Source organism: Octopus bimaculoides, chromosome 8 (genome assembly GCF_046866305.1).
Source record: "Octopus bimaculoides isolate indiv1 chromosome 8, ASM4686630v1, whole genome shotgun sequence".
Taxonomy (NCBI): domain Eukaryota; kingdom Metazoa; phylum Mollusca; class Cephalopoda; order Octopoda; family Octopodidae; genus Octopus; species Octopus bimaculoides.
Genome location: NC_142935.1, coordinates 87,966,711 through 87,992,864, shown reverse-complemented (window position 1 = coordinate 87,992,864; position 26,154 = coordinate 87,966,711). Strand labels below are relative to the sequence as shown.

Below are 26,154 nucleotides of genomic sequence, written 5' to 3'. Positions count from 1 at the left end.
GCAGAATTTGAATTCAGGATGTAAAGATGGACAAAATACCACTAAGTATTTTTGCCTGGCATGCTAACGATTTGCCAGCTCACTGCCGAGCTTGAGGAAATATGTGGCATTTTTTATAACACTCTAACATTTCTGCTAATCTGCTACAATTTTCATTCATAATAATGTTTCTGTTATATACACAAGGCCAGAAATTCTAGGGCTACAATCAACTAGTACTTTCTTTTATCAACTCCAAAATGAGGAAAAGCAAAGATGACTTCAGCAGGATTTGATCTCAGAACATAAAGCAAAGTGCTCATATTAATAAAATTTGTTTGTAATTTTGTAACATAGACAGACCATAGAATTTTGTGGAAAAGTATAGTCAATAAGAGTAACCTCAGAAGGATAAAATGCAAAGTTGACATAGCCAGGATTTGAACTTGGAATGTAAAGACACCTGTCCAAATACCACAAAGCATTCTGCCAATCGAGACTGATTAAGTTAAAACCGGTGTAGTGCTAGATATATTTATCTTCTAGCTAGGTTATAAATACTCATTATAATTAGTTTTATTATTTCTAGTTTAGGCACAAGGCCAGTAATTTTAAGTGGTGGGGGAGGTTAATTGGTACCATCAACCCCTGTATTTGTACTCTATTTTATCAATGCTGGAGGGATGAAAGGCAAAGTTGATCTCAGTGGAATTTGAACTTAGAACATAAAGAATCAAAAGAAATACCACAAGGCATTTTTCCAAATTGACAATTCTGCAAACTAATAGTATTAATCATGGTTTCTAATTTAGGCACAGGGCCAGCAATTATTAGAGTAGGAGGTTATTTAATACGATCAACCTCAGTACATGACTAGTATTCTTGTCAATACCCAAAAGGATGAAAAGCAAATTTAACCTTAGTGTGATTTGAACTTTGAAAGCAAAGAACCAGAAGATATACTGCAAAGCATTTTTTCCAAGTTCTGATGACTCTGCCAGCCAATAATAATAATAATAATAATAATAATAATTGTATTATTATTATTATTATTATTGCACAGTTTACATGTGTATAAAAATATCTTAGCAATATTCATTTCTAGAAATTTCTTTAGAATAGACAAACATGAAAGTTATTTCTTGTTTTATTTCTTTATTTTAAATAGATAATTTTTTTAATTATTTTTTTAATGTCTTAAAAAGCATTGACACAGTATAATATTGCAGTATTAAACTTTTTTCCTTTTGAGTTCAAATCTTGTTGGAGTGGCCTTTGCCTTTCATCCTTGCAGGATTACTAACATACACTGCAGTCCAGTTTAATCCACTACACATCTCCCATACAAACTCTGACCTTGTGATTTTGCAAGAAATCATCATTATTATTGGCAGAATCCTTAGTATGCTGGACAAAATGCTTAGTAGCTTACATTCCAAGATAAAAATCCACCAAGTTCGACCAGGTAAACACTGGAGTCAATGCAATCGATCGACTAACCTCTTCCCCAAAAATTGCTGGTCTTGTGCCAAAATTTGAAACCATTATTATTAAAGGTTGGAGGGCAGAAGTTTCTCCTCAAATACTATTCAAAGAAAGAAGGGTGAAGATAGAGAGGAAGTGTTACTCTCCAGAAAATTCTATGAAATGTGGGTGAGAGTGGTGAACTGAAATGGCTGTGCCTCTACACTGGTGGAAACAACCAGGAGAAGGCACCAGTGTATGAAAGTAGTCTGGATGTGTGTAGAATGCTCCAAATCCCTTTATAACGATTATCCCCACCACCATATTGGAGGAACCATGCTTGCTATACTGTTGTTCTACACTGTTATTGCTATTTATTATTATTGATATTCGTTAATGTGCCTTTATTTGTTATTGTTGCTCTCGTACCTTTACCCTAGGTAAATCCCTCAACATTTCTTTTTCGTTGTTTATTTTACATTTCATCTTGGACCTGGTGGATAGTAAAAGAAATCATTAGTATTATGATTATTATTGGCAATTACTTTGAACTAACTTGTGCATCGTTTCTGATAATTGTCCTCTCCAGATCTTCCTTAGATTGCATTTAAGGCTTTAAATGGTAAAAATAGGATTTATTTTGTAGATGAGTGAAGAGGGGATAATGTCAGAATCAGAAGAGAGAGGTGACAACCAAACCACCTTTTAGAGATCTTTGTAATTATTTAGATGAGCTTTGAGAATACAAAAGATTTAGTTGAGACTAAATGCTTTATAGTCTTCAATTCCCTTTAAATACCGACTTCAAATTCCACCGGGAATAAGCTTTTTTTTTTTTATCTTTCTTGGATTGATTAAATAAGTATCAGTCAAGTATTTTTGATTCCCTTCTCTGTGTGTGTGTGTGTGGGTGGGTGTGTGCACGCACGCATGCATACACACGCATTCATGTGTGCTCCCTTGCCTTGTAGGTTGATACAACTCTCATCCTCCATGTATAGTACTGAGCCAAAATTAGAGGTTTGTAGTTTAACAAGCTTTAAAATTTTTCTTGTAATAAAGAACGAATTCATTTTTGGTCCACAGTTTCTTTTTGTTGCTATTGTTGATTCTCTCTCTCCCTCTCAAACGAAATGCTACATCATGAAATGACTATAGCAAATTGGTAAAATATCTGTGTGTATGCATATTTGAGTGTACAAAAGACAAAAAGTATTCATACATGTAATAAAGTTTATGTATTCAATTGCAACTTAGAGTATTGACAGAGGGAATCATCAGCTTTGAATGAATATATATATGTCCAGCAAGTACCTTGATCTGAGACCATGTGTTAAAACTGAAGCAACTGCATCACGGAAGAACTAAAGAGCTTTTAATAACATGCCAAGTTGCAAAATTCACTTTAAATTTAAAAATATTTCATGAGGTATCAACTTTTTTGTTGTATAACTGCAGACAAGTTTCTGACAGTTGTGCAACACAAATTTTGATGCCTAATGGAAAAAATTTAAAGTTAATTTAATAACTTTGTGTCTTATTAAATGGCTTTTCCAAGATTTACTTGCTATATATATATATATATATAAACATTTAGATGTAAAACTCTGCAAGGGTAAAAATATATAAAAATAAAAAAAAATACAGTTAAGAAAACAAGAAGAAATACACATTAGAAATTAATAATGGTTGTGATGTTTTATATTCAGCAGTAGATTTATAAATATTTGAACTACTGGTGATTTCCCAAATAAATGACCAACATAACTGGCTATATAAATTATTGATCACAAATTTATAAAATAGTAAAAGGAGTGTGTGTGTGTGTGTGTGTGTGTGTGTGTGTGTGTGTGTGTGTGTGTGTGTGTGTGTGTGTGTGTGTGTGTGTGTGTGTGTGTGTGTGTGTGTGTGTAAAAGAGTGTTGTAATTTTGCTTGAAGCACTGCAAATGAGTAAATAAAATAAATGTTTGAAAAAAAAACTCCTTTGAACAATGCAGGTGACAAGTTAGGCAAAATATGTAAGGTGATATCAAGAAATTAAAACAAAGAGAAAAAATATTGTATTACCATACACAAATTGTTTAATGATCCTATAATATTTTGAGAAAGATTCTCCTATTCAGCTATAGAAAAGAAAATTATCAAGGAATTTGGAGAAATTTGTTGTTTCCAGATCATTAAACAACATATATAAGGTAATACATTATCTTTTTGTTTTCATTTATTGACATTACCATACATATTTAGCTGAACTCCTCAACAGAAGTGCTCAATGGTTTTCTTTTTTCAAACATTTATATCATATATATATATAGGTACATATACATATATACATATGTATGTGTGTGTGTGTGTGTGTGTGTTTTGCTTTATGAACAAGAGAAAAAGTACTCAGTGCATGCTGTAGGATATAGTAAATTGCACACAGCTGTAGTTCCTGCATTGCAACTGGGAGTTTTACTTTATATACATTACATTAAACTGTCTTTGTTGCTTGACAGAAATATGGATAAAAAGAAATTCTGAGTAGCAATGCATGAGGTACCAGCTACATGCAATAAACATATACAGAAACAGTAGTCTTTATACGGTCGATACAAAGAAAGAGAGAATACTCAATACCAATTCAGTAGGTGTGTATGTGTGTGAATATCAGTTAAATTCAATGGAACTTACTACTCTGAGGTTTTTGTATTAATACTTAAGTTCTTGTATTAGTAATAAGTTACATGAAATTTCTCAACTTGAAATATTCACATACACTGGAATTATTTCAGTCTCATTGATATTTACAAATGCATGTTTAATGTACATTATATTCATACACACACACACAGAGAAATATAAGCCACTTGTTACCATATGTTTACAATATTACAGATTGAGGTAAATAACAAGTGTTAGTCTTTAGTTGTTTTCAGTCGCAGGGGCTGAAGCCACGCTGGGACAGCTGCCTATGTATTTGAAAACATTACAGGAAATTCTCTGGAAAAGTTTAGAGTCTTATTTATTTGTTAACCATCATGTAAACCCTTTATGAGTCTTTAAGGAGCAGAGTCAGGTAAAAACAAAAAGGAAAGTTAAGAGGCCAATCTAAGACCCTACTGTATTCAATTATTCAAGTAATATGTTGTATAGCCTTCAAAATTACTTAATTTATATGTGTGTATCACCAAGAATAATGGAAAACATCAGGTTTGGAAAAAGTTACATTATATATATGCCCTCATGCATCTGAAATGTGCACAGTAGTAGAAGTCAGTAGCTCAGCAGATGTTAACAATGTTAACAGATTAGTGAAAAAGAAAACATCTATGATGTGGATATTCCATACAAATTATAGCTTTAAATGTATACCTGTTGTTATTAGGGTACTTGGTTATGCAACTAACTGTTTCAGTACCAATTTTGAGATGTGTCTCACAAAAGCAAAAAGGACATGGTTAATTACAAGATTACAATTAGAAGCCATTAATGAAACTGTGAAAGGACGTAAAAACATTCTGGAAGTTTAGAATGTAATAAGTGCATACACACACCACACACATGTAGTCATAGAAACATGAATATGTACACGTGCATAAATCAAAGCATAGATTTGATTCACGATGACATCCCTGTTTAAACATAATATATACTTGTGCAGATAAATACATACAAATATGACTGCCTAGTTAACACTGTCTTAATTTTAATGAAAGAGCCTTTCTTTGTTGGTCAGAAATTGGTAAAGTAAAGCCAGATAAACAAATTAGTACACATGCACACATACATTCCTTCCTTCCTTTACTCAAGGATAAGAGTCACTATGTTTCACCAAGGTTCCATCTGTTACTGTCAATACCATAAAAAGACCAACTACAACATGGTACACACAGCTATCACTGAACTGTAGCATCTATTATATTCCAGAGTGACAACTTTTCATCTTATCAGTGAGAAAGTGGCAAGACTATGATGTCTAAGGTACTGAGAGGAAAATTAATGTCGCTCACATTCTTATTTGTTTTTGTTAATGGCCTAAAGTTATATTCAAGTAATATTGATGACACCAAAGGACAGAACTGGTCACGACATTTTCATGGGACATAAGAATGGAATTTGGTGAAGATTAGTGTTCATTTTTGGTAATCAACCAACCAAAAGAAGATTGTTGACCAGACAAAGAATAAGGATACCAATGGCCTGGCTATTTCTTTTACCTCCATGATGAATGCTACAACTATCTTGAAATTGATGAGAATGTTGCATGCATTGGTATTGTGAGTAAATCTTGAGTTACAAATAATATAGCAGCAGATTCAAAAGGCATGAAAGATCATCTCCAACAATGCATTTGCAATATCATATTAATGCTAATACTAACTTTGGGGATACTAGACCGGATACTCAAAGAAATCTGTAACTTAGACATCATCATGAGGAAGATATTAACCATCAAATATAACATTAACAGTGACAAGATTTATGTTAGATGGAGGCAGAAGAATAAAGGGGAATTTAAATGGTCTTTAATGTCACACTGTGCCACTCAAACAAAAACAGAAAAAAAATGGTCACATAATATGCGCTCAGCAGGAAAAACATCAGGTGAAGCACTTCTGAATAGATACTCTGGGTGTACAACTGTTCCATGAGGATATAGGTGCATATTCTGAAAGTAGGGGATACCAACAGAACCGATAGTAAGAGTATCCCCTCCAAGACATCACATCTCACCTAGAAGGATATGCCATCACTATCTGTAAAAAGGGGATATCCACTAAATATCTCATCAATAAGAGAGATAATGCTTATAAATCTCTATGCTGTGATAGAAAATGTCAAATGTACCATTTCAGTGAGGAACATATTACCTACATCAGCAGCAGCGGGCTAAAGTTATCTACAAGATACCTTTCTGTGACATTGTTGCAAAAACTATTTACCATGGCATCTGCAGGAAGGATTGTCCTGATAGTCCTACAAGAAGCACACAAGAATCTATCCACGCCTTTAACAATAAGGAATACCAGTGAAACATTCTGATAAAAACAGTGATCTGGTGCAAATACAATGGATTTAATATTGTTCTATGGAGCAGGGAACAAAAATGGTGCACTGATGTGGAGGCTAGGGTGAACTAGTATGAAACTTAGTTTTTATATCTAGGCTACAGATTCTCATATGTACTTATTATCATAGGATTACTGTACTATGTAACAACAAATTCAGTTGATTAGTGGTACAATGAAGATTTGTAAAGCATTCCAAAAATTCTATATTTGGTTTCCCTGAAATGAATACATACATAAAGAGTAATTATATTTTGGTACTAAGGAGATATGTACAACATTATAAGAGTACAAACACGCCCACACACTAACGAATTCACAAGTCCTTGGAACTATCTTGTTATTTTATTAGTGATCAGTTGGAATACTGTGAAGAACTTAAATCTAAAACTAAAAAAATGTATAAATAATAAAACTTGCACATAAACATGTTTATATCTATGCATATGCATATATATACTATAAAAACTGAAGTAAGAAGCTCTTTGCAAATGAGAGTGAAACAAAAAGCTATGTAGGGTTTACTTAAAAAAAAAATTCTTGCAACATGTGTACACATTCAGATATACATAAAAACCTCCAACACCCAAACATATTTGGAGTATAAAGGATGATAATATTATTTCTAATTTTGGCACAAGGCCAGCAATTTAGAGGGAAGAGATCTCATCTATATCATGGACATCAGTACTTGAATGGTATTGTTTATTTTGTCAACCCAATTAGTCAGGATGAAAGGCAAAGTTGACCGCAGCAATTTTGAACTTAGAATGCAAAAAGCTAGAAGAAATACCACAAGGCATTTTCCCCAACAGTCTGGCAACTCTGTCAGTTCACCACACTATAAAGGATTAGAATCCCTTATATTAACAATCGTAAAATCAATTGATCCAATATAGAACATGCATCGTGCCATGCACTATTAATGGCTCTAGATGTAACTTTTGTCTCTCAAAGAAATATAAATACCTTATTAAAGCCTTTTTGCAATTTTGAATGAAAAGTTAGAATTGGTGAATTTTTGCAGACACTTCCAGCAATATCTATTGAGAAATTTACAAATACCAACTGGTAAAAGTAGTTAATGTTTCACAAAATGGATTTACTATACCCTGAGAGATAGTTACATGTAAAAAACAAAAAATTCAGGTTTGCATCAATAGTAAGGCTACATAAACAACAGCTGCTACCTTGAATTTGTGCCTTACATATAATACTGAAGAAATGAAAATATTTTTTTCATGTAAATAGACAAATATATCATATGTTCTGAAAATAACAACTGAATAAATGAATGTGTGATGCATTTTTTAATGGTTCTTTGACAACCAGTCAAATACTGATGACTAATCATATTCTGATGTTTGCTAAAATATTATACCACTTCCCTTTATTAATTGTTTTAATATTTGGCAATGTGAAACTGGGAGTATTGATTCAAAAATTTCAGCTTCCGAGATGTGTGTGTGTGTGTATACAACTAGGGTTGAATGATTTAAAAATCAGAATACTCAAAGCTTGAAAGACAAAATACAACACCAATTTTTTGAATATTTTAAACTTTTAGGGTTTTAAAACGTATATGTTCAAAGTTTTGAAAGGAGAGTTTATTCAAGAAACATATCATAACATATTTACTTCTATAATGTTATGTAAGAATAAGAACATTAGAGGGGAAAGTATAAATTTAAAATGGAATTTGAGAAACATAACATTTATTTATTTTATTATGCTACGTCAGTATAATTATTTTAGGGGGAAAATAATCTGAAAATGATTTATTTACAGTTTTAAAACTAAGATTACATCAGAATTATAACATTTCCTTGTTTTTTATGCTATATCAAAATAACAAGGGCATATTTACTTACAAAATTATCACAATAAATTTATATTGTAGGGATATGATATTTAAGACAAAAATGAAAACAAATAGCTTATATATCAAATACTACATTCCTTGATTTCTCTCATTATTAAATATATTCCCTCTTGTTTCAATACAAAGCAAACGATTAACAAGTTGAATTTTGATTCTTATGCACTTGCTTATCTCCCTTCGCCTTCCCTTTTCCATTTCATAATGCCAACACAGGACTTTCAGTTTTGTATACATTTGTATTAAAAGAAACAATGAAAACTAATAATGAGAGAATTTATAGAATGGAAATTATTCTATTAATAAATAAACTATTTCAGTTTTCACTTACATCTCTGATACAATATCCCTGAAATAAACGTATATCTATTTCGTAAATAAATATGCTCACTATATCTTGCTTGCTTTTGTTATTCTGAAGTAACATAATAAAAGTAAATATGTCAAACCACAAAATAAATATCTTTTTATGACAGTTTTCCACATTATTTACAAAATATTTCAAAATTCAGTGTGCTAAGTATTTGGTCCTTCAAATTTATTGTATTCCAATTTTCAGGTCATTTAAATTTAGCCCTCTCATGTCCAGCTTTTTCACATTGTCATATGATTGGTACTGTGTGTGCATGTGTATGTAAAATGAGTATGTAACTATATATATATGTGTGTATGTATGTATATATATTTATATTTATATATGTATATACTCACACGATTGGATGCACTCAATACACAACAATTAAACCATTCAGGATTTGGTTCAAATATTAATCGGGTTAAATTTCTACTGTTGTGGGCACACATGGGTCCTCTGTGTACTAAATCAATGCTCATGTCCTTTTTCTATCATTATATATATTACACACACACACATGTATGTATGCATATATACAGGTCAGTAGTGGAACATGTAACAAAGCGGAGGTGTATTCCTCTCACCCATCTATGAAGGCAGTAACTCCAAATAAGAACTCACTGGGGCCATGAGGGCCTATCCAACTCATATCAGCATCAAAAATAGATTTTTAAAAAACAACATATATATAGGAAACTTTCACAAATGCTTTTCTTGTGATATTTCTGACTTGTTGAATTGTTTTACATAAATCATGTAGGCTACTGGCAGAGCTCTAGACATTTCAGCTGAGCATTAATTGTTCATGGAGTTCTCTGATTATATATTTCATGAAAGATAAATCAGAATGTATTACTGGGAGCACATGTATCTTATATATATATATATATATATATATATATATATATATATATATATATATATCACCATCATCACCACCATTTAACATCCATTTCAAATGGTGATATGCAAACATAAAATTCTTACATGACTATATAGTATGGAATGAATGACTTACTACATCTTTGCACATGTTTCAGTGATAATTACATAATGATTATTTAAAATCAATTTTTACATGCAAACCACTTCTTCAGAAGCATTATAAGTAGAATGACAAATTTTCTTTCCAGACGTCTGTGTTGGAGTGCAACAGAACATATGGTCATATGCTGTGCACATTAAAAACATAATACATTTTATATATATGTACTACTGGCATTGCTGCATTTCTGGGGAATTTAACAAATAAATTCTCTAATGAATTAATTCCTTGTGGATGCAATAGTCCTAGTCCATGTAAGAGTCACTTAATACATATTCATTTATTTCTCGAGTACCTTACTGCCATCATTGGTTTCTCTGTTTCTTACAGAATCACCTCGCTACAATCTTATATACACACACACATTTATAAATGATGGCTGTTCATGCATGTTTGAGGAATACCATTAATGATCATTAAAAGAATCATGTTTTCAACAATGACTCTCTAAAACCCCTAGGCTCTTACATGTATTTTAACAGACCTTACAAAGGTCAAAGCTATGTGCACCAGTGTGCAGAAACGAATTTCTATATGTAAGTCACCACTAGATTTGCAAAGCTTCCTGCATGTACATGTTACACAATTTTTATCATGAATACATTTCAATTAACATTTTTGTCTGACCTGATGACTTTGTTGGTAAATAGTGAGCCCAGCATTGGAAAGACATATACACCTACATATACCGCAGACCAAGTTCAACCTATCCACTTCACAAATTGTGCGTTTTCATGCAGTTCACTTCAAATCTGCATGGGAAATGCAAGCTTTTTCAAAAATATTTGCACCTTCCTTTACCCGTTTTCTCCTTTGGTGACAATCAAATTATTCCTTTTCCAGCTGACCCCACTTATTTATATACACATGTGTATAAACAACAAATATATATAATCTGTGTGTATATGTGTGTGTATATATATATATATATATATATATATATATAGTGTGTATAGAGAGAGACACATATATGCTCATTACAAATCAGTTGATAGTTCATCTGTTGCTACCCCTATACATGTGGTACTACACATGTATTTATTCAAGCTATGTTCACATTGTACCATCCATCATGTGTAAATATGAATAGCAATAGAGTGAAGCAACAACTAATAGAGAAATGTGACACCTCTTAATGAGTACTTTTTCATTTGTAAACAATATTTTATATATATATATATATATATATATATTATATATATATATATATATATATATATATATACATATATATATATATATATATATATATATATATATACACACACACACACACACGCTGTATTTCCCAGCACCCCAATTTCAGGGAAAAAAGACAAACAAAAAAAAAAAAATCTCAACACTTTCACATACTTTTGTTAGTGGCTCAGTGACATATATTCTGTATTAAATATATATCATATTGTACATGTCCTTTTATAAGTTGTGTTAATCCTTCCCCTTGTTCTTATGGAACTTTATCTTATTCATCACCACATGCTTATTATTCCTTACAGTGCAGAGACATGATAAATTTAGTATAAGCTTCCTCTGGACTGAAATCGGTTTACCCTCTAGGATACCTGGTAAATTTTAAAAACTTATTTTGGAAAGTAAACTGCATCCTCAACGGTGAGGAGTCATACATATACAGGCCTGAAAATAAGGGTGCTATTTTTCACCCAAAATATGTCTTGAAAATTTAGCATGCAACCTGGAGCATGAAGGTTACATAGCCTGATGAGTGGAAACTATGTATGAATGTGTGCATATATGTATATATATATATATATATATATATATATAATGTATGTATGCATACATTTATATAATATATGCATACATTCACATTGTTTATTTTGTTTCCCTTCAAGTCCCATTACTTAGCAGCTTGACAAATAGATTTTGATGAAATAAAGATCAGACTGAAGTAATTCAGATCAATAAAACTCTTCATGGTTGTGTCCCAGCATGGCTACAGTCCAGTGACTGAAACCAAGAAAAGAATACAACGTGTGTATATATAGATATATGAGGAAAGCAGAGAGAGAATGAAGCATGTTTAAGATGAGGCTTGTTCAGGGAAGACTTCAACCATAACAACTTGTAAAAACATTTTTTATTTAGCGTCTTTCCTCATTTTGAAGTATATTTTCTGTTGAAACTTTCCTCTTTCTCTTTTTTAAAATTTTTTTTTTTTTGCTTTTCATATGAAAGGGAACAGTTTGCTTTCTTTCTTCTTTCCTTTATTTATTTATATATTTATCATTTTCTTTCATATCAGTTGGTTATCAAGAAGAATATTTTTTACCATTTCCAGCAGTTCAATATTGTAGTGGGTTTCAGATACAGGGGGTGGGGAACAGGGCTAGTAGGGTGAGCATAATGAAATGATGGGAAAGATTTTTTTTTTCTTTTTTGCCTTTCTCTCTGTTTGCTTTTTCTTTTTTTACACTAAGTGTAAACAAGGGGCAGGGGTTAAGTGAATAAAATGTCTGAAGTAAAAGAAAAATTATAAATAAAAAAATTTAACGAAATAAAATATAACAATAATAATAGTTTCTAAATTTAGGCACAAGGCCAGCAATTGTGAAGGGAAGGGGTTAGTCGATACCATCAACCCCAGTATTTGACTGGTACTTTATTTTATCAACTCCAAAAAGATGAAAGGTAAAGTTGACCTGGGCAGGAATTGAACTCAGAATGGAAAGAGCTGGCACAAATACTGCAGGACATTTTTCTGCTGCTCTAACTATTTTTCCAATCCACTATGCAATATATAACCATTTCTAATATAGGCACAAGGCCCTAGATTTGGGGAGAGGGTGAGTCAATTAAACCAACCGCAAGATTTGACTGATATTTTATTCTATTGAGCCTGGAGGGATAAAAGGCAAAGCTGACCTTGGCAGGATATGAACTCAGAATGTAAAAGAGCCAGAACAAATAACACAAGGCATTTTCTCCAGCACAAACCATTCTGCCAATTCACCACCCTTATGATAATAAATTTAACTAAAGAAAAAATTCATATTTGATGAACAAGGGAAGAGAAAGTGGGGCAAATTGGATCAGCAGGACAAAGTCAGTGGGGCACAACAATTTGAAATAAAATAAAAATGAAATAAAAGCAAAGCAAAAAAATTTACAAATAACGTGTTTGAAAATGCATTTTTTTTTTTTTTTAAATGAAAAATAGTTATATCAATATAATAATAATAAAAGTCAGGAATTTCCAAAGATGAAAAATTAAAGGGGTACGGTGGAGCAGAAGGACAAAAAAAAAAATTGTCCCTACCACAGATTTGATTTCATTCTTTTTTTTTTTTCTTACATGCTTATCTACATTAGATTAGCAGATTGCATATTAATGAAGAGATTAAGAGCAAAGAACCAACCTGGATACCGGAGAGTGTAGACAAATAGATAAATATATGAATAGGTAGGTAAGTATGTAGAGAGATATACAGACACAGTCAGATAGATAAACAGACTGATAGATGGGTAGATAGGCAAGTAGGTAGGTATAGAAAGACAGATAGGCAGGCAGCAAAGGTCACAGTGAACAATGTGACCTAAGACTGGCACTGAAATGAGATTTATAACTTGTTTGGATTGGCCTGTAGCTCAGTTGTTTCATAAAATTAATTGACAAGGACAGAGGGATAGAACGATGGTCCAATGAACAGCTTGCTTTTTTCGCTTTATTTTTGCATATTGAATGAATACTTTCCCTGGTTCTGGGAATATATTCACCAAAAGTACGGCACTAAAGAAATAATGGATCATTTGTTTTTGTAAATCATCGTTCGGCAGTGATACCTTCATAACAAGAATTTGTGTATAACCATGGAATCTTCATACCAGCTTCTCACTTTCATTGACTGTTTAAATACTGTTGTATAACTTTGTAACAAAAATCATACTGCTCCTTTAGGGAAGAAAAAAAGATAAAAAGAAAATTGGATGATTTCTATAAACAATAATGAAAGAATTTATATATATATATTACACCATACATTAGTATGGTCCGTTCAATAGAATTTGTGAGGATTCATGTAAAAAATAATAAGTATACTGGAATAAGTCTTTGTCAGTGACATTAGGAACTAAAGTTTAAAAAAATATGTATTTTTAAAAAGGTCAGAAAGAGTGTGCATGTTAGTGTGCTATGAAATAAAGTAAAGACTGTCTTGGCCGTGAATCTCCAATGCAGACTCTTGCATAACATTACTCACAACTATCTTATGGCACAACACCTAAACTTTTTTGTTTATATATATTTCCACTTCAATTCATGCTAGTACAGATAATCAGTAACATTATATCAACAATGTGTTTACATACAGATGGATTATGCATAACCAAGAATTCAATTAGTACTTCATTGTACGAATCCCTAGAAAGATGCAAAATCAATTTTTGATCAATATACATTTTGAACTGAGAATGCAAGGGGACATGACTGCAAGACATTTTGTTCAGTGCAGTAGCACTTGCACTGCTTTAAAAATACACTGCTTCCATGTGTAAATCTTGAGTCACAAAACAATTTTTCAGCTTCAGAATGATATGATGTTAGTCATTAAATCTTCATAATTATGTATTAGAGCAACATTATCATCATTTAATGTTCCTTTTTCCATGCTGACATGGGTTGGATGATTTAATAGGAGTATATAAACCAAAGGATTGTGCCAAGCTCCAATGTCTGCTTTCATATGGTTTCTGTAGTTAGATACCTTTCCGAACACTAACCACTTCAGAGAGTGTACTGAGTGTTTTTCTTTTTTTTATGACGCACTAGTGAGGTCATCAAGTACCCACAAGACCCCTCGACTGAGTGGGGTATGTATATATCATATTGAGGGATAAGAAAGTAAGAGAGAGGGACAGGAGTAGGTGTCATGCTGAAGCAGTGAATACATGGCTTACCCATGTGGAAAGAAGAGAGAGCTATGAGGGAGAGAGAGAGAGACAGACAGACAGATGGCAGGGTGCTCAAAGGTTGTAAGGTTATGAGATATTTAACTACTGATACCATATTTAGTCACAATTTCAAATGTTACCACTGCAGTCTTTGTGTCTCATTTCACAAGGGCACAGGACCTCATTACTCCCCACTTCCACAGTTAGGTTGCTAGTGACAGGAAAGTGGAAAGAGTCATCATCCAAAAGTAAAAACAATTGCTCCAATACACAACCATGTTAGCCATGGATAGTAGGCCTAACCATCACCAAGAGTTGTTGGTTGCCCTTAACAGAGATAACTCTGTTGTAAGTATTGGGGCCAGACACTCCCCACCTATTTTTAGTTTGTAGACATTGATCTGCAGATGTTCAGGCTGGGAACTGGTCAAATCAATGTTACCAGCATTGGAAAACCTGAAAAAGTTATGGATACTACCCTTCATCTTCTAAAATTGTAGCATTGGAAATCATGAATATGAAACTGCAAAATAGAAGTGTTAATTGTTATCTTTATTTATTTTTTTTTTGTATTTATTATCGATAACGTCAATAAAATAAATAAATATAGCTGACACCCCTAACTTACACAATTTTCATCATATTTTAAGTACTATAATCAGCAAACAGAAATGTTACTTTTTTCTTTACCCATGCAAGGCCAAAATAGAATTAAAGAACAGCTTAGTTGTGAATTAACAGACATTATCAGATTTGTCTAAATCATGTTTCTGGCAATTTGTGAGAGTAATAACAAGTTCAATACAACTAGTCTCAGGAATAGACGTAGAAGTGCAGACAATGATAATAGTTTACTATATGTGCACAAGGTTACATGTTTACATGGGAGGAAAGGATGTGTTGCCAATTCAATTCTCTGTCCAGTTTATGATAACTGATTATTTTATCATTCTTAGAAAGAAGACAAGCAAAGTTAATCCTTGCAGGGTTTGAACTCAGAATGTAGACAGTAAAAACTTAAACACTGCATGTATTTAGTCTGATGCTTTATCATTTGTTAATCCTTGCTTCTTTTTTCACAAGAAAGAGGAGTAGTGTATGTAATTGACTTCAGTACTTCATTGATAGATATTTTAACAACCCCTGAATGGATGAAAAGTGAATTCTGGTGGTAGCTGAACTCAGAACATTAGTACTATCAATTGAAATGATGCCAGTATTTGACAGGTATTTTTTTTCTCAAGCTAGGAGAAATAAAAGGTAAAACTGACACTGGCAGGAATTGAACTCAGTACATAGATGGATATAACTAAAGCCATTTTGACAGGCACAGTACCAAAAATTTTGGTGGGAGTCTTACAATGGAATAATTTTTTTTATATAGACACAGGACTAATAAGTTTTGAGAAAGAGTGTAATAGATTAATACAGACATTGGCCCTAAATGGATGAAAAGTAGTTACCTCTGGGGTAGCAATGGAACTCTTCCAGACCATAATAAAAACAAAAATGTTTGGAATCAAATGTAACATTAAAATACTTACAACATCTTCAATGAATTGATATCTGTTTACACGAATTTGTTTCACAGTCTGGAAGACATCTACTTCCCTGTCTACTTTCATTCTCTCTATAACAGCACTGATTGCACAAAACAGACCGCTGCGCCGTGCCCCATCCCTAAAAAAAAACAACAACACACATGTAATGCTATTGGGAAGTGTGTGTGTGTGTGTGTATACATATACAGGGTCAATGGCTGTAATAGTACATTCTCATTATAGAGTAAAGTTAGGGAAACAAACATAAACAGGAAAAAACTAGCCTTACTGCACTCCACATTATATCACTATGTAACAGGATACACACACATAATAATAATATCCCATTATATAGTTGAACAATTGTCATATTCAGATGCAAGGTGCAGTGCTATACACACCACATACATATACTTGTTGTCACTTTGCTTAGGAGCAACTGTCATCATTGTTGATAATAATGAATGGTGAACATTAGAAGTAAAAAAAAATACAAAGATACATAAGTACTGGAAAAAATGCATTTAAATGGAAATTTACTTAGATTAAGGATCTAGATGATATAAAGTTAAGAAATTTTTAACATTAGAAAACTCAGTTATGTTGGTGGCATTTTTTTTATCCTTGTCACTATGCCTACAACAGAGCAACATACACCTTCATCTCATCAGATACAACCTCAACTCCATTTGGACATTTGATCTTGCTATCAGACTTAGTTGTTCCTTCTTACACCAATACAAAACAGAAAATCAGCCAAGCTGCAGTCTTCTGTATCTTGTAGTTGCTTGTTCATGTTAATATTCAGTTTCATCTCTCTATTCCAAATTCCAAAATGAAGAATGAGTCTTAAATATGTTCATAACAGCAGCTCTTACAGCTTTCTTTAAGAAAGTATTTACCAAAAATCATCTAGAAACCTTGTGGCCTTGCTACCAATAGGCAAATTATTTAGCAAGGGTTCACAAAATGTGTACTAAGTGACTATAACACATTTCAACATTTGTCTAACTGCAAGAGTTTCAAATTATTTTGGCCAATTTGCAGTTAACATCAATGTTCCCAATAAAACCTTTCTCAATGGAAAGTGGAATATGGAAAGCTGAGCAAGTTATAGAATAACTTTTGTACAACAATGCAGAAAGAACTGGCAGATGCAAGTATGTCTCTACTGACCGAGACCTTTGGAAATGTGCTGTGCGTGAGAAGACCCGGCAAGCCAAGTGAGATCGTTGCCAGTGCCCCTGGACTGGCTCTTGTGCGGGTGGCACATAAGATGCACCATTTTGAGCGTGACCGTTGCCAGTACCGCCTGACTGGCCTTCGTAGGGTCTTCGAGCGAGATCGTTGCCAGTGCCCCTGGACTGGCTCTTGTGCGGGTGGCACATAAGATGCACCATTTTGAGCGTGACCGTTGCCAGTACCGCCTGACTGGCCTTCGTAGGGTCTTCGAGCGAGATCGTTGCCAGTGCCCCTGGACTGGCTCTTGTGCGGGTGGCACATAAGATGCACCATTTTGAGCGTGACCGTTGCCAGTACCGCCTGACTGGCCTTCGTAGGGTCTTCGAGCGAGATCGTTGCCAGTGCCCCTGGACTGGCTCTTGTGCGGGTGGCACATAAAAGACACCATTTCGAGCGTGGCCGTTGCCAGTACCGCCTGACTGGCCTTCGTGCGGGTGACACGTAAGAGCACCCACTACACTCTCTGAGTGGTTGGCGTTAGGAAGGGCATCCAGCTGTAGAAACTCTGCCAAATTAGATTGGAGCTTGGTGTTGCCATCTGGTTTCACCAGTCCTCAGTCAAATCGTCCAACCCATGCTAGCATGGAAAGCGGACGTTAAACAATGAGGATGATGATGATGATGATAAGTGTTCAGGATCATCAAGCAAAGGAGAGATTTGAACTTTGGTTGTTGTTCTGTAGGTGTCAAAATCATTCTGTAGTTTTTCACTCAGTATTTCTTTTCAACTAGTTGCTTCAGTTTTTCTGTATGTTGTTGCTGTAGACAATATCTGGAAGGGATATCTGGTATAGAAAACCTAGGGATAAACAGATGAATGAAAATTCTGTTTTACAGTCAAGAAGTTCACAAGCCTTGCTAATTGTTCAGCATCGTTGGTAGAACATCACAGATAGTTTAGGCATAAAGAACTTGTGATTTTGATAGACTTCCTATTGATCTGAGATTTCACAGAATAGCAATATTTATGTGAATAGTCTTGAAGTTGAGATGCAGAACAGGTTCCAAATCTATCTGTTAAACATTTCTATGAAATCAACTGATCATTCCCACACACAAAACAGGTGAAGTGAAATCAAATTAAAATATTTGTCTTCTATTTGTATTACAGTACATCAATTGATATCTATGAAACACTCATTCTCTACTAAAAGTAATTTTCATTTGGAAAGATATAAGAAGCCAATTGCAGGTTAAAGGACATCAAAATATGTACACAATATTATTTTGGGTGGATGACTAGATAAATAGACAGATATAGGAAGGAACTTGCAGGAGGAGAAAACTTAAGAAAAGCAGAGTAAAAATGATAGAAACTGATCTCTGGAATGTGAACCTCACAAAGAGAATAAAAAAAGACCACAAGAAGTAATGAGATGCAGTACAAAACTGAGAAGATCCGTTTAATTTGTCCAAATATATATAAAAAAAAAAAAAAGAAGTATAAAATAATGATAGCTGTGGTGGTGATAATGACAAAGATGTATGTATGTGTTTATTCAATTTCCACTACCATTATATCTGAATAATCACCTTGAAGAACTTCAAAAATACAGAAATGAATGGATAAACTCTCTTATGTGTATTGACTACAACACACACACACACACACACGCGTATGTCATCATCATCAATATCGTTTTGTATCCATTTTCCATGCTGGCATGGGTTGGAAGGGTTGTTGCTGTTCTCCTAAATGAGTCAAAGGGTTATATCTTGCTTTAAAATTTCATTATTTGCTTTACACTCACCCAAATTTCAGGCCTTGTGCCTACATCAGAAAATATATTTAGCTTGGTTTCTACAGCTAGATGCTGTTCTTAACAACAACCACTTCTTAGAGAGTATTGGATGCATTTTTGTGGCACCAGCACTGGGGGTGCTCTCAACCTATATTTAACAGGATGCAGAGGGTGCATTTTATTGTGGCAAAACACCAGAAGAACAGGAGTGAGAGTGTGATAGATAACAGAGGGTGGATGAAATGGAGAGGGTGAATGATTTATGTCAAAACCAATACCATACTTATGTATATACATATACCCAAAGACATGTCTATATGCACATACACAATTTTAACATCCCTTTTTCCATGTGTAGCATCAATCAATGTGATCCTTCATCATTTCCTCTGTGAGATTCAACCACTTCTTCCCAAGTTGTCCTTCATCTTCTTTTACATGTTCCATTCCTTTTGAATGTGTGGCACTTCTTTATACAATGGTCCTCCTCCATACTCACATAAAACTAAGTTTCTAAACCAATGTTATTTACTAACTTCTACTTTACACTTCTCCAAGACATCAAAAACCACAACTAAACCCAATGGACAATTTTTGCTCTTCTAACATCTATGGACTATCATCCATTTCATTACCTTTAACTCTATGCAAAACCTATGTCCTATTCCTCTTTGAGACAATTTCTGGACCCTTATCTAGAATCCACTTCCATTGTCCAGGCTACAATCATTTGTTCTCAAACTTCACTCTGAAAAGTGGTGTCTACAATTGTAAACTCCATTCTCCATCACTCACTCACTTGGTGATCAACAATAGTGACTTATAGCCACTCTGGCTCAAAGTTTCCTTCCCTCAAGCACCCAAATACATATGCTCCCTCTACTGCTTTGCCAACTCCTCAAACTACCAGCAACTCTTTAAGAGTATACAGCGTTATTCAAAAGGAATGAACCAATTTCATCACACAATATTTTAATAAGGTAAAGCAATAGAAAACTCCAGCTAAGTCACAAGTATTTACTCACAATCGACTTTTATTTCCTGTCTTACAAGTGTTCAATGTAGTCACCACCTGCAGCACAGGTAACGTCAATGCAATAAGAGAATTCCTCCCAAACACGTATCAGCATATCACGATCCACTGAGTTGATTGCTGTTGTTATTCGATGCTTAAGATCATCAAGGTTAGTGGGTAGCAGTGGAACATAAACGTGATCTTTTACATATCCCCACAAGAAAAAATCACACATGGTGAGGTCAGGGGCCAAGCAGATGTGCATCTGGGAGGAATTCTCTTATCGCATTGATGTTGCCCGTGCTGCAGGTGGTGGCCACACTATAAGACAGGAAATAAAAGTCGATTGTGAGTAAATACTTGTGACTTAGCTGGAGTTTTCTATTGCTTTTCTTTATTAAAATATTGCGAAATGAAATCGCTTCATTCTTTTTGAATAACTCTGCATATTTCATGCTTATTCATTTTCTAAGCTTCCTAAATTCATGCTACGTTATATTCTAATCACCCAGAATTCATTGCTCTTTTAAAAAATTACGATTTATGCATTGTTGTCTCTCAAATATTTAAAATCTACAATTAAGAGCCCTCTCTACTCGCTGGCGGTACCTACCCACCACCACTACCCATTTTCCTTTATTCAAAAATTCTTATCGCTCCTTAAAATTATGGCTTTTAAGTGTTGATTTCTCAGCCCAAGAATTACAGCGTGATGTGCTGCTTGACTGGTCCCCCCTCTCTCTCTCTCTCTCTCTCTCTCTCTTTATATATATATATGATGATGATGATGATGATCTTTTCTCCCGCCATGCCTCTGTCTACCCCTCCATCCTCTCTCTCCCCCTTCGTAGTTTTTCCTTTAAGGTCTTCAGGTTCTGGCTATATATAAATGAGAAACCCATTCTAAATTATCTCGCTGACGTACTACGACGAAATACCCAAGATGCAGATAAGATAGAGATTTTTATTTATTTACGGCCTCAAACATCTCAATACCTTGCGCTTTAGTTTTGTCCCTTATTATTTATCTTGTTTCTCTCCATGAAATTCAATTGAACTCAGTTGTTGTCTTAAATTCATGCTTATTCATTTTCTAAGCTTCCTAAATTCATGCTACGTTATATTCTAATCACCCAGAATTCATTGCTCTTTTAAAAAATTACGATTTATGCATTGTTGTCTCTCAAATATTTAAAATCTACAATTAAGAGCCCTCTCTACTCGCTGGCGGTAACCCGCCCTCCCACCCCCTCCACCGGAAGTTCATTCGTCTGTCATCCCTCTGTCATCCCACCCCCTCCACCGGAAGTTCATTCCTCTGTCATCCCACCCCCTCCACCGGAAGTTCATTCCTCTGCCATCCCACCCCCTCCACCGGAAGTTCATTCCTCTGTCATCCCACCCCCTCCACCGGAAGTTCATTCCTCTGCCATCCCACCCCCTCCACCGGAAGTTCATTCCTCTGTCATCCCACCCCCTCCACCGGAAGTTCATTCCTCTGTCATCCCACCCCCTCCACCGGAAGTTCATTCCTCTGTCATCCCACCCCCTCCACCGGAAGTTCATTCCTCTGCCATCCCACCCCCTCCACCGGAAGTTCATTTCTCTGTCATCCCGCCCCCTCCACCGGAAGTTCATTCCTCTGTCATCCCACCCCCTCCACCGGAAGTTCATTCCTCTGTCATCCCACCCCTCCACCGGAAGTTCATTCCTCTGTCATCCCACCCCCTCCACCGGAAGTTCATTCCTCTGTCATCCCACCCCTCCACCGGAAGTTCATTCCTCTGTCATCCCACCCCCTCCACCGGAAGTTCATTCCTCTGTCATCCCGCCCCCTCCACTGGAAGTTCATCCCTTTGTCATCCTGTCAACCTCGGCTGTCTCCCGGAACCCATCTAGTGGCCTTGGCCATCCTCTCCCCTACCTTTGGGTAGCGCATTAAGGTTGAGAAATGTTTGCAGGTTGTAGGTAATGTTTTGCTTATGAATTCTTCCAATTGCAAGTTTTCTTTTCAGGTACACGACACTGCTTTTCCTCTTCCCAGGCTACAGGCCCACACCCCCAACACCCATACTGTTAGGATTGGCACTCTCAACGTCGGCACGCTGAAAGGTAGATCTGGTGAAATTGTTGAGATGCTTGAACGGAGATGCGTAGATATGTGCTGCATCCAGGAAGTAAGATGGAGAGGAGGTTCTGCAAGGTTCCTCACAGGCAAAGAACACAGGTACAAGATTTTCTGGGCAGGGAACACTGACGGGGTCGGGGGCGTAGGAATACTTCTAGCGGAGAAATGGGTGGATAAGGTAATCGAGGTCGTTAGAGTAAGTGACAGAGTACTTAAGATCAGACTAGTGCTTCATCATAGATTAGCTACTGTCATCTCAGCCTATGCACCTCAACCTGGGCTACCAGATGGTCTGAAAGACCAATTCTATGACACCCTCTTGCAAACTACCTCGTCGACGAGTGACAGGGACCTTCTCTTTGTGGCTGGAGACTTCAACGGTCATGTCGGACGTCGTGCTGGGGGCTTCCATGGCATACATGGAGGCTATGGCTTCGGTTCCCGCAACGAGGAGGGAACCAGACTGCTGGAGTTCTGTGATGCAACCAATCTTATGGTCTGCAATACCAACTTCAGGAAACCTGCCAGTCACCTAGTCACCTACCGCTCCGGCAGACACTCTAGCCAAATCGACTACATCCTCGCCAGAAATAGGGAAAGAGGGTGGCTTATAAATGCCAAAACCTACCCTGGCGAAGAATGTACCCCACAACATAGATTAGTAGTTAGCGACTTTGGGATCAAGGCAAAATGGGTGCCCAGAATTAGACAGGCTTGGAGAAGAAGGGTGTGGAAGCTTAAAGACCCTGCAAACGGACAGAGACTTAGAGACAAGTTACTTGAAGCATTTAACGAAATAGAAGGGGATATAGCATCATACAACGTGGAAGACAATTGGAGATTTCTGCGGGACAACCTGTTGAAAGCCACCGACCAGATTTGTGGGTGGTGTAAGGTCCCCTCCCAACCCAGAGTAACGTGGTGGTGGAACAAGGAGGTAGACAGGGCTATTAGACAAAAGAAACAAGCTTGGAAGGACTGGAAGAACAGTGGTAGCAGGGAATTGTACCAATGTGCCAGAAGGGAGGCTAGGCGACAGGTTTATTTAGCCAGAGGGGAAGCAGATAAGGAAAGATTTGCCAATGTTCTGCGCCGTGAGGACCAAAGACTCGAGGTATTTCGGGTTGCAAGACAGTGTAGGAGAGAGAATAGTGATGTTGTAGGAGAGAAATGTGTTCGCATGGATGATGGTACGCTTGCATTAAATGAGGATGCAAAGAAAGAGGTCTGGAGATGCCACTACGATAGATTGCTTAATAAAGAGAATGAATGGGAGAAAGAGAGCCTGCCTTATGTCGACCCAATAGAGGGACCAGCTATCCGAGTTGATAGTACCAGGGTAGATAAAGCAATTAAGAGTATGAAGACCGGGAAAGCCCCCGGCCCATCAGGAATCACTGCAGAGATGCTCAAAATATCTGGCAGTGTTGGCTATAGCCTAGTCACCCGTATTACGAACCAGGTGATACACGAAGGAGTCATACCCTATGACTGGTGTAGCAGCATCATAGTCAACTGCTACAAAGGTAAAGGGGACGCTTTAGATACAAATAATTACAGAGGCATCAAGCTGTTAGATCAGGTTATGAAAGTTACAGAGAGGGTCATAGCCCAACTAATTAGGGAGCGAATCAATTTAGATGAGATGCAGTTTGGGTTCGTGCCAGGTAAAAGCACTACTGATGCCTTATTTCTAGTGAGACAGTTGCAAGAGAAATACCTAGCCAAGGATAAACCTCTGTACCTGGCTTTCGTTGACATGGAGAAAGCCTTTGACAGGGTCCCCCGATCCCTTATCTGGTGGTCAATGAGGAAACTTGGGATAGAAGAATGGCTAGTGAGAGCTGTGCGAGCCATGTACAGAGATGCGGCCAGTAAGGTGAGGGTTGGAAATGAGTACAGCAATGAATTCCGGGTAGAGGTAGGGGTCCACCAAGGTTCCGTCCTCAGCCCCCTATTATTTACCATAGTCCTCCAGGCAATCACAGAGGAGTTCAAGACAGGTTGCCCCTGGGAGCTCCTCTATGCTGATGACCTTGCCCTAATTGCGGAGTCACTATCAGAACTAGAGGAGAAGTTTCAGGTGTGGAAGCAAGGTCTAGAATTGAAGGGCCTTAGAGTCAACCTAGCTAAAACCAAAATCCTAATAAGTAGGAAGGTAGATAAAACACAAACCCCTTCAGGTAGATGGCCCTGCTCAGTATGTAGAAAAGGAGTAGGTAGTAACTCTATAAGATGTACCCGGTGCAAGCTATGGACACATAAGAGGTGCAGCAACATCAAAGGCAGGTTAACTAGCAAGTTAGTTTTTGTTTGTGGCAGATGTTCAGGTGCAATAAAGACTGCAAACAAACAGGAAACAACTTCTATCTCATTCCAGGGTGAAAAACTAGAGGTAGTCGATAGCTTCCGCTATCTGGGCGACCAAGTTAGTAGTGGGGGTGGGTGCGCTGAAAGTGTAGCTGCTAGAATAAGAATAGCCTGGGCAAAGTTTAGAGAGCTCTTACCCCTGCTGGCGACAAAGGGACTCTCACTCAGAGTAAAAGGCAGACTGTATGACGCATGCGTACGAACAACCATGCTACATGGCAGTGAAACATGGGCTGTAACTGCTGAGGACATACGTAAGCTCGCAAGGAATGAAGCCAGTATGCTCCGTTGGATGTGTAATGTCAATGTGAATACCCGTCAGAGTGTAAGTATCTTGAGAGAAAAGCTGAACATTAGAAGCATCAGTTGTGGCGTGCAAGAGAGACGATTGCGCTGGTATGGACATGTGGTGAGAATGGAGGAGGATAGCTGCGTGAAAAAGTGCCACACCCTAACAGTTGAGGGAACCCGTGGAAGAGGTAGGCCCAGGAAGACCTGGGCTGAGGTGGTGAGGCAAGACCTTCGTACATTGGGCCTCACCGAGGCGATGACTACGGACCGAGACCTTTGGAAATGGGCTGTGCGTGAGAAGACCCGGCAAGCCAAGTAAGATCGTTGCCAGTGCCCCTGGACTGGTTCTTGTGCGGGTGGCACATGAGATGCACCATTTTGAGCGTGGCCGTTGCCAGTACCGCCTGACTGGCTCCTGTAGGATTTTCGAGCGAGATCGTTGCCAGTGCCCCTGGACTGGCTTGTGCGGGTGGCACATAAAAGACACCATTTCGAGCGTGGCCGTTTTCGTGCGGGTGACACGTAAAAGCACCCACTACACTCTCTGAGTGGTTGGCGTTAGGAAGGGCATCCAGCTGTAGAAACTCTGCCAAATCAGACTGGAGCCTGGTGTTGCCATCCGGTTTCACCAGTCCTCAGTCAAATCGTCCAACCCATGCTAGCATGGAAAGCGGACGTTAAACGATGATGATGATGATGATGTCTCACTTCACCCTTTTCCGAAGTCTTCATCTTTAGTGTTTTAAACACTCACAACTCTTCAGGGCACACATCCTCATTCCATACCAACACTACTGGTAAGAAGTCAAATTCTTTGCAATACTTAACTTGTTTCATCCTTTCATACATTCCAAATTGTTACATAGACACCCAAACACCCTTGATCACATTTCATCTTCAAACCTAAGCCCTACCAAACTGTAATTGTCTATGTCAACCATGTCATCATAACTACTCAACACATATCCACAGACTGCACAATATCACCCATATGTCCCAGACTTCATGGTACTTCAGGTCATTTTTATGTTAATTATCCCTAACAGCACATGATCATCTGAAACAGCTCGAAAAGGTGATTGAAACAACCCTTTTAAGCATGTCCCTCCACATCTGCCACACACATACAAAAACTTCAAT

The 26,154-nt window shown here is 36.5% G+C and overlaps 1 protein-coding gene across 2 annotated transcripts in view; it reads right to left on the bottom strand.

Annotated features, from left to right (window-relative positions):
- Positions 1-11,858: 11,858 nt before the first annotated feature.
- LOC106883169 (receptor-type tyrosine-protein phosphatase alpha) overlaps positions 11,859-26,154 on the bottom strand; it is a 206,493-nt gene continuing 192,197 nt past the window's right edge. For both annotated transcript variants that reach the window (XM_052970235.2, XM_052970236.2), the window contains exons 26-27: positions 16,230-16,365; positions 11,859-13,687 (exon numbers count right to left, since the gene is read on the bottom strand). In XM_052970235.2, the coding sequence (XP_052826195.1) occupies positions 13,634-13,687; positions 16,230-16,365 (190 nt within the window). In that variant the 3' untranslated portion in view covers positions 11,859-13,633. The remainder of the gene's footprint in view (positions 13,688-16,229; positions 16,366-26,154) is intronic.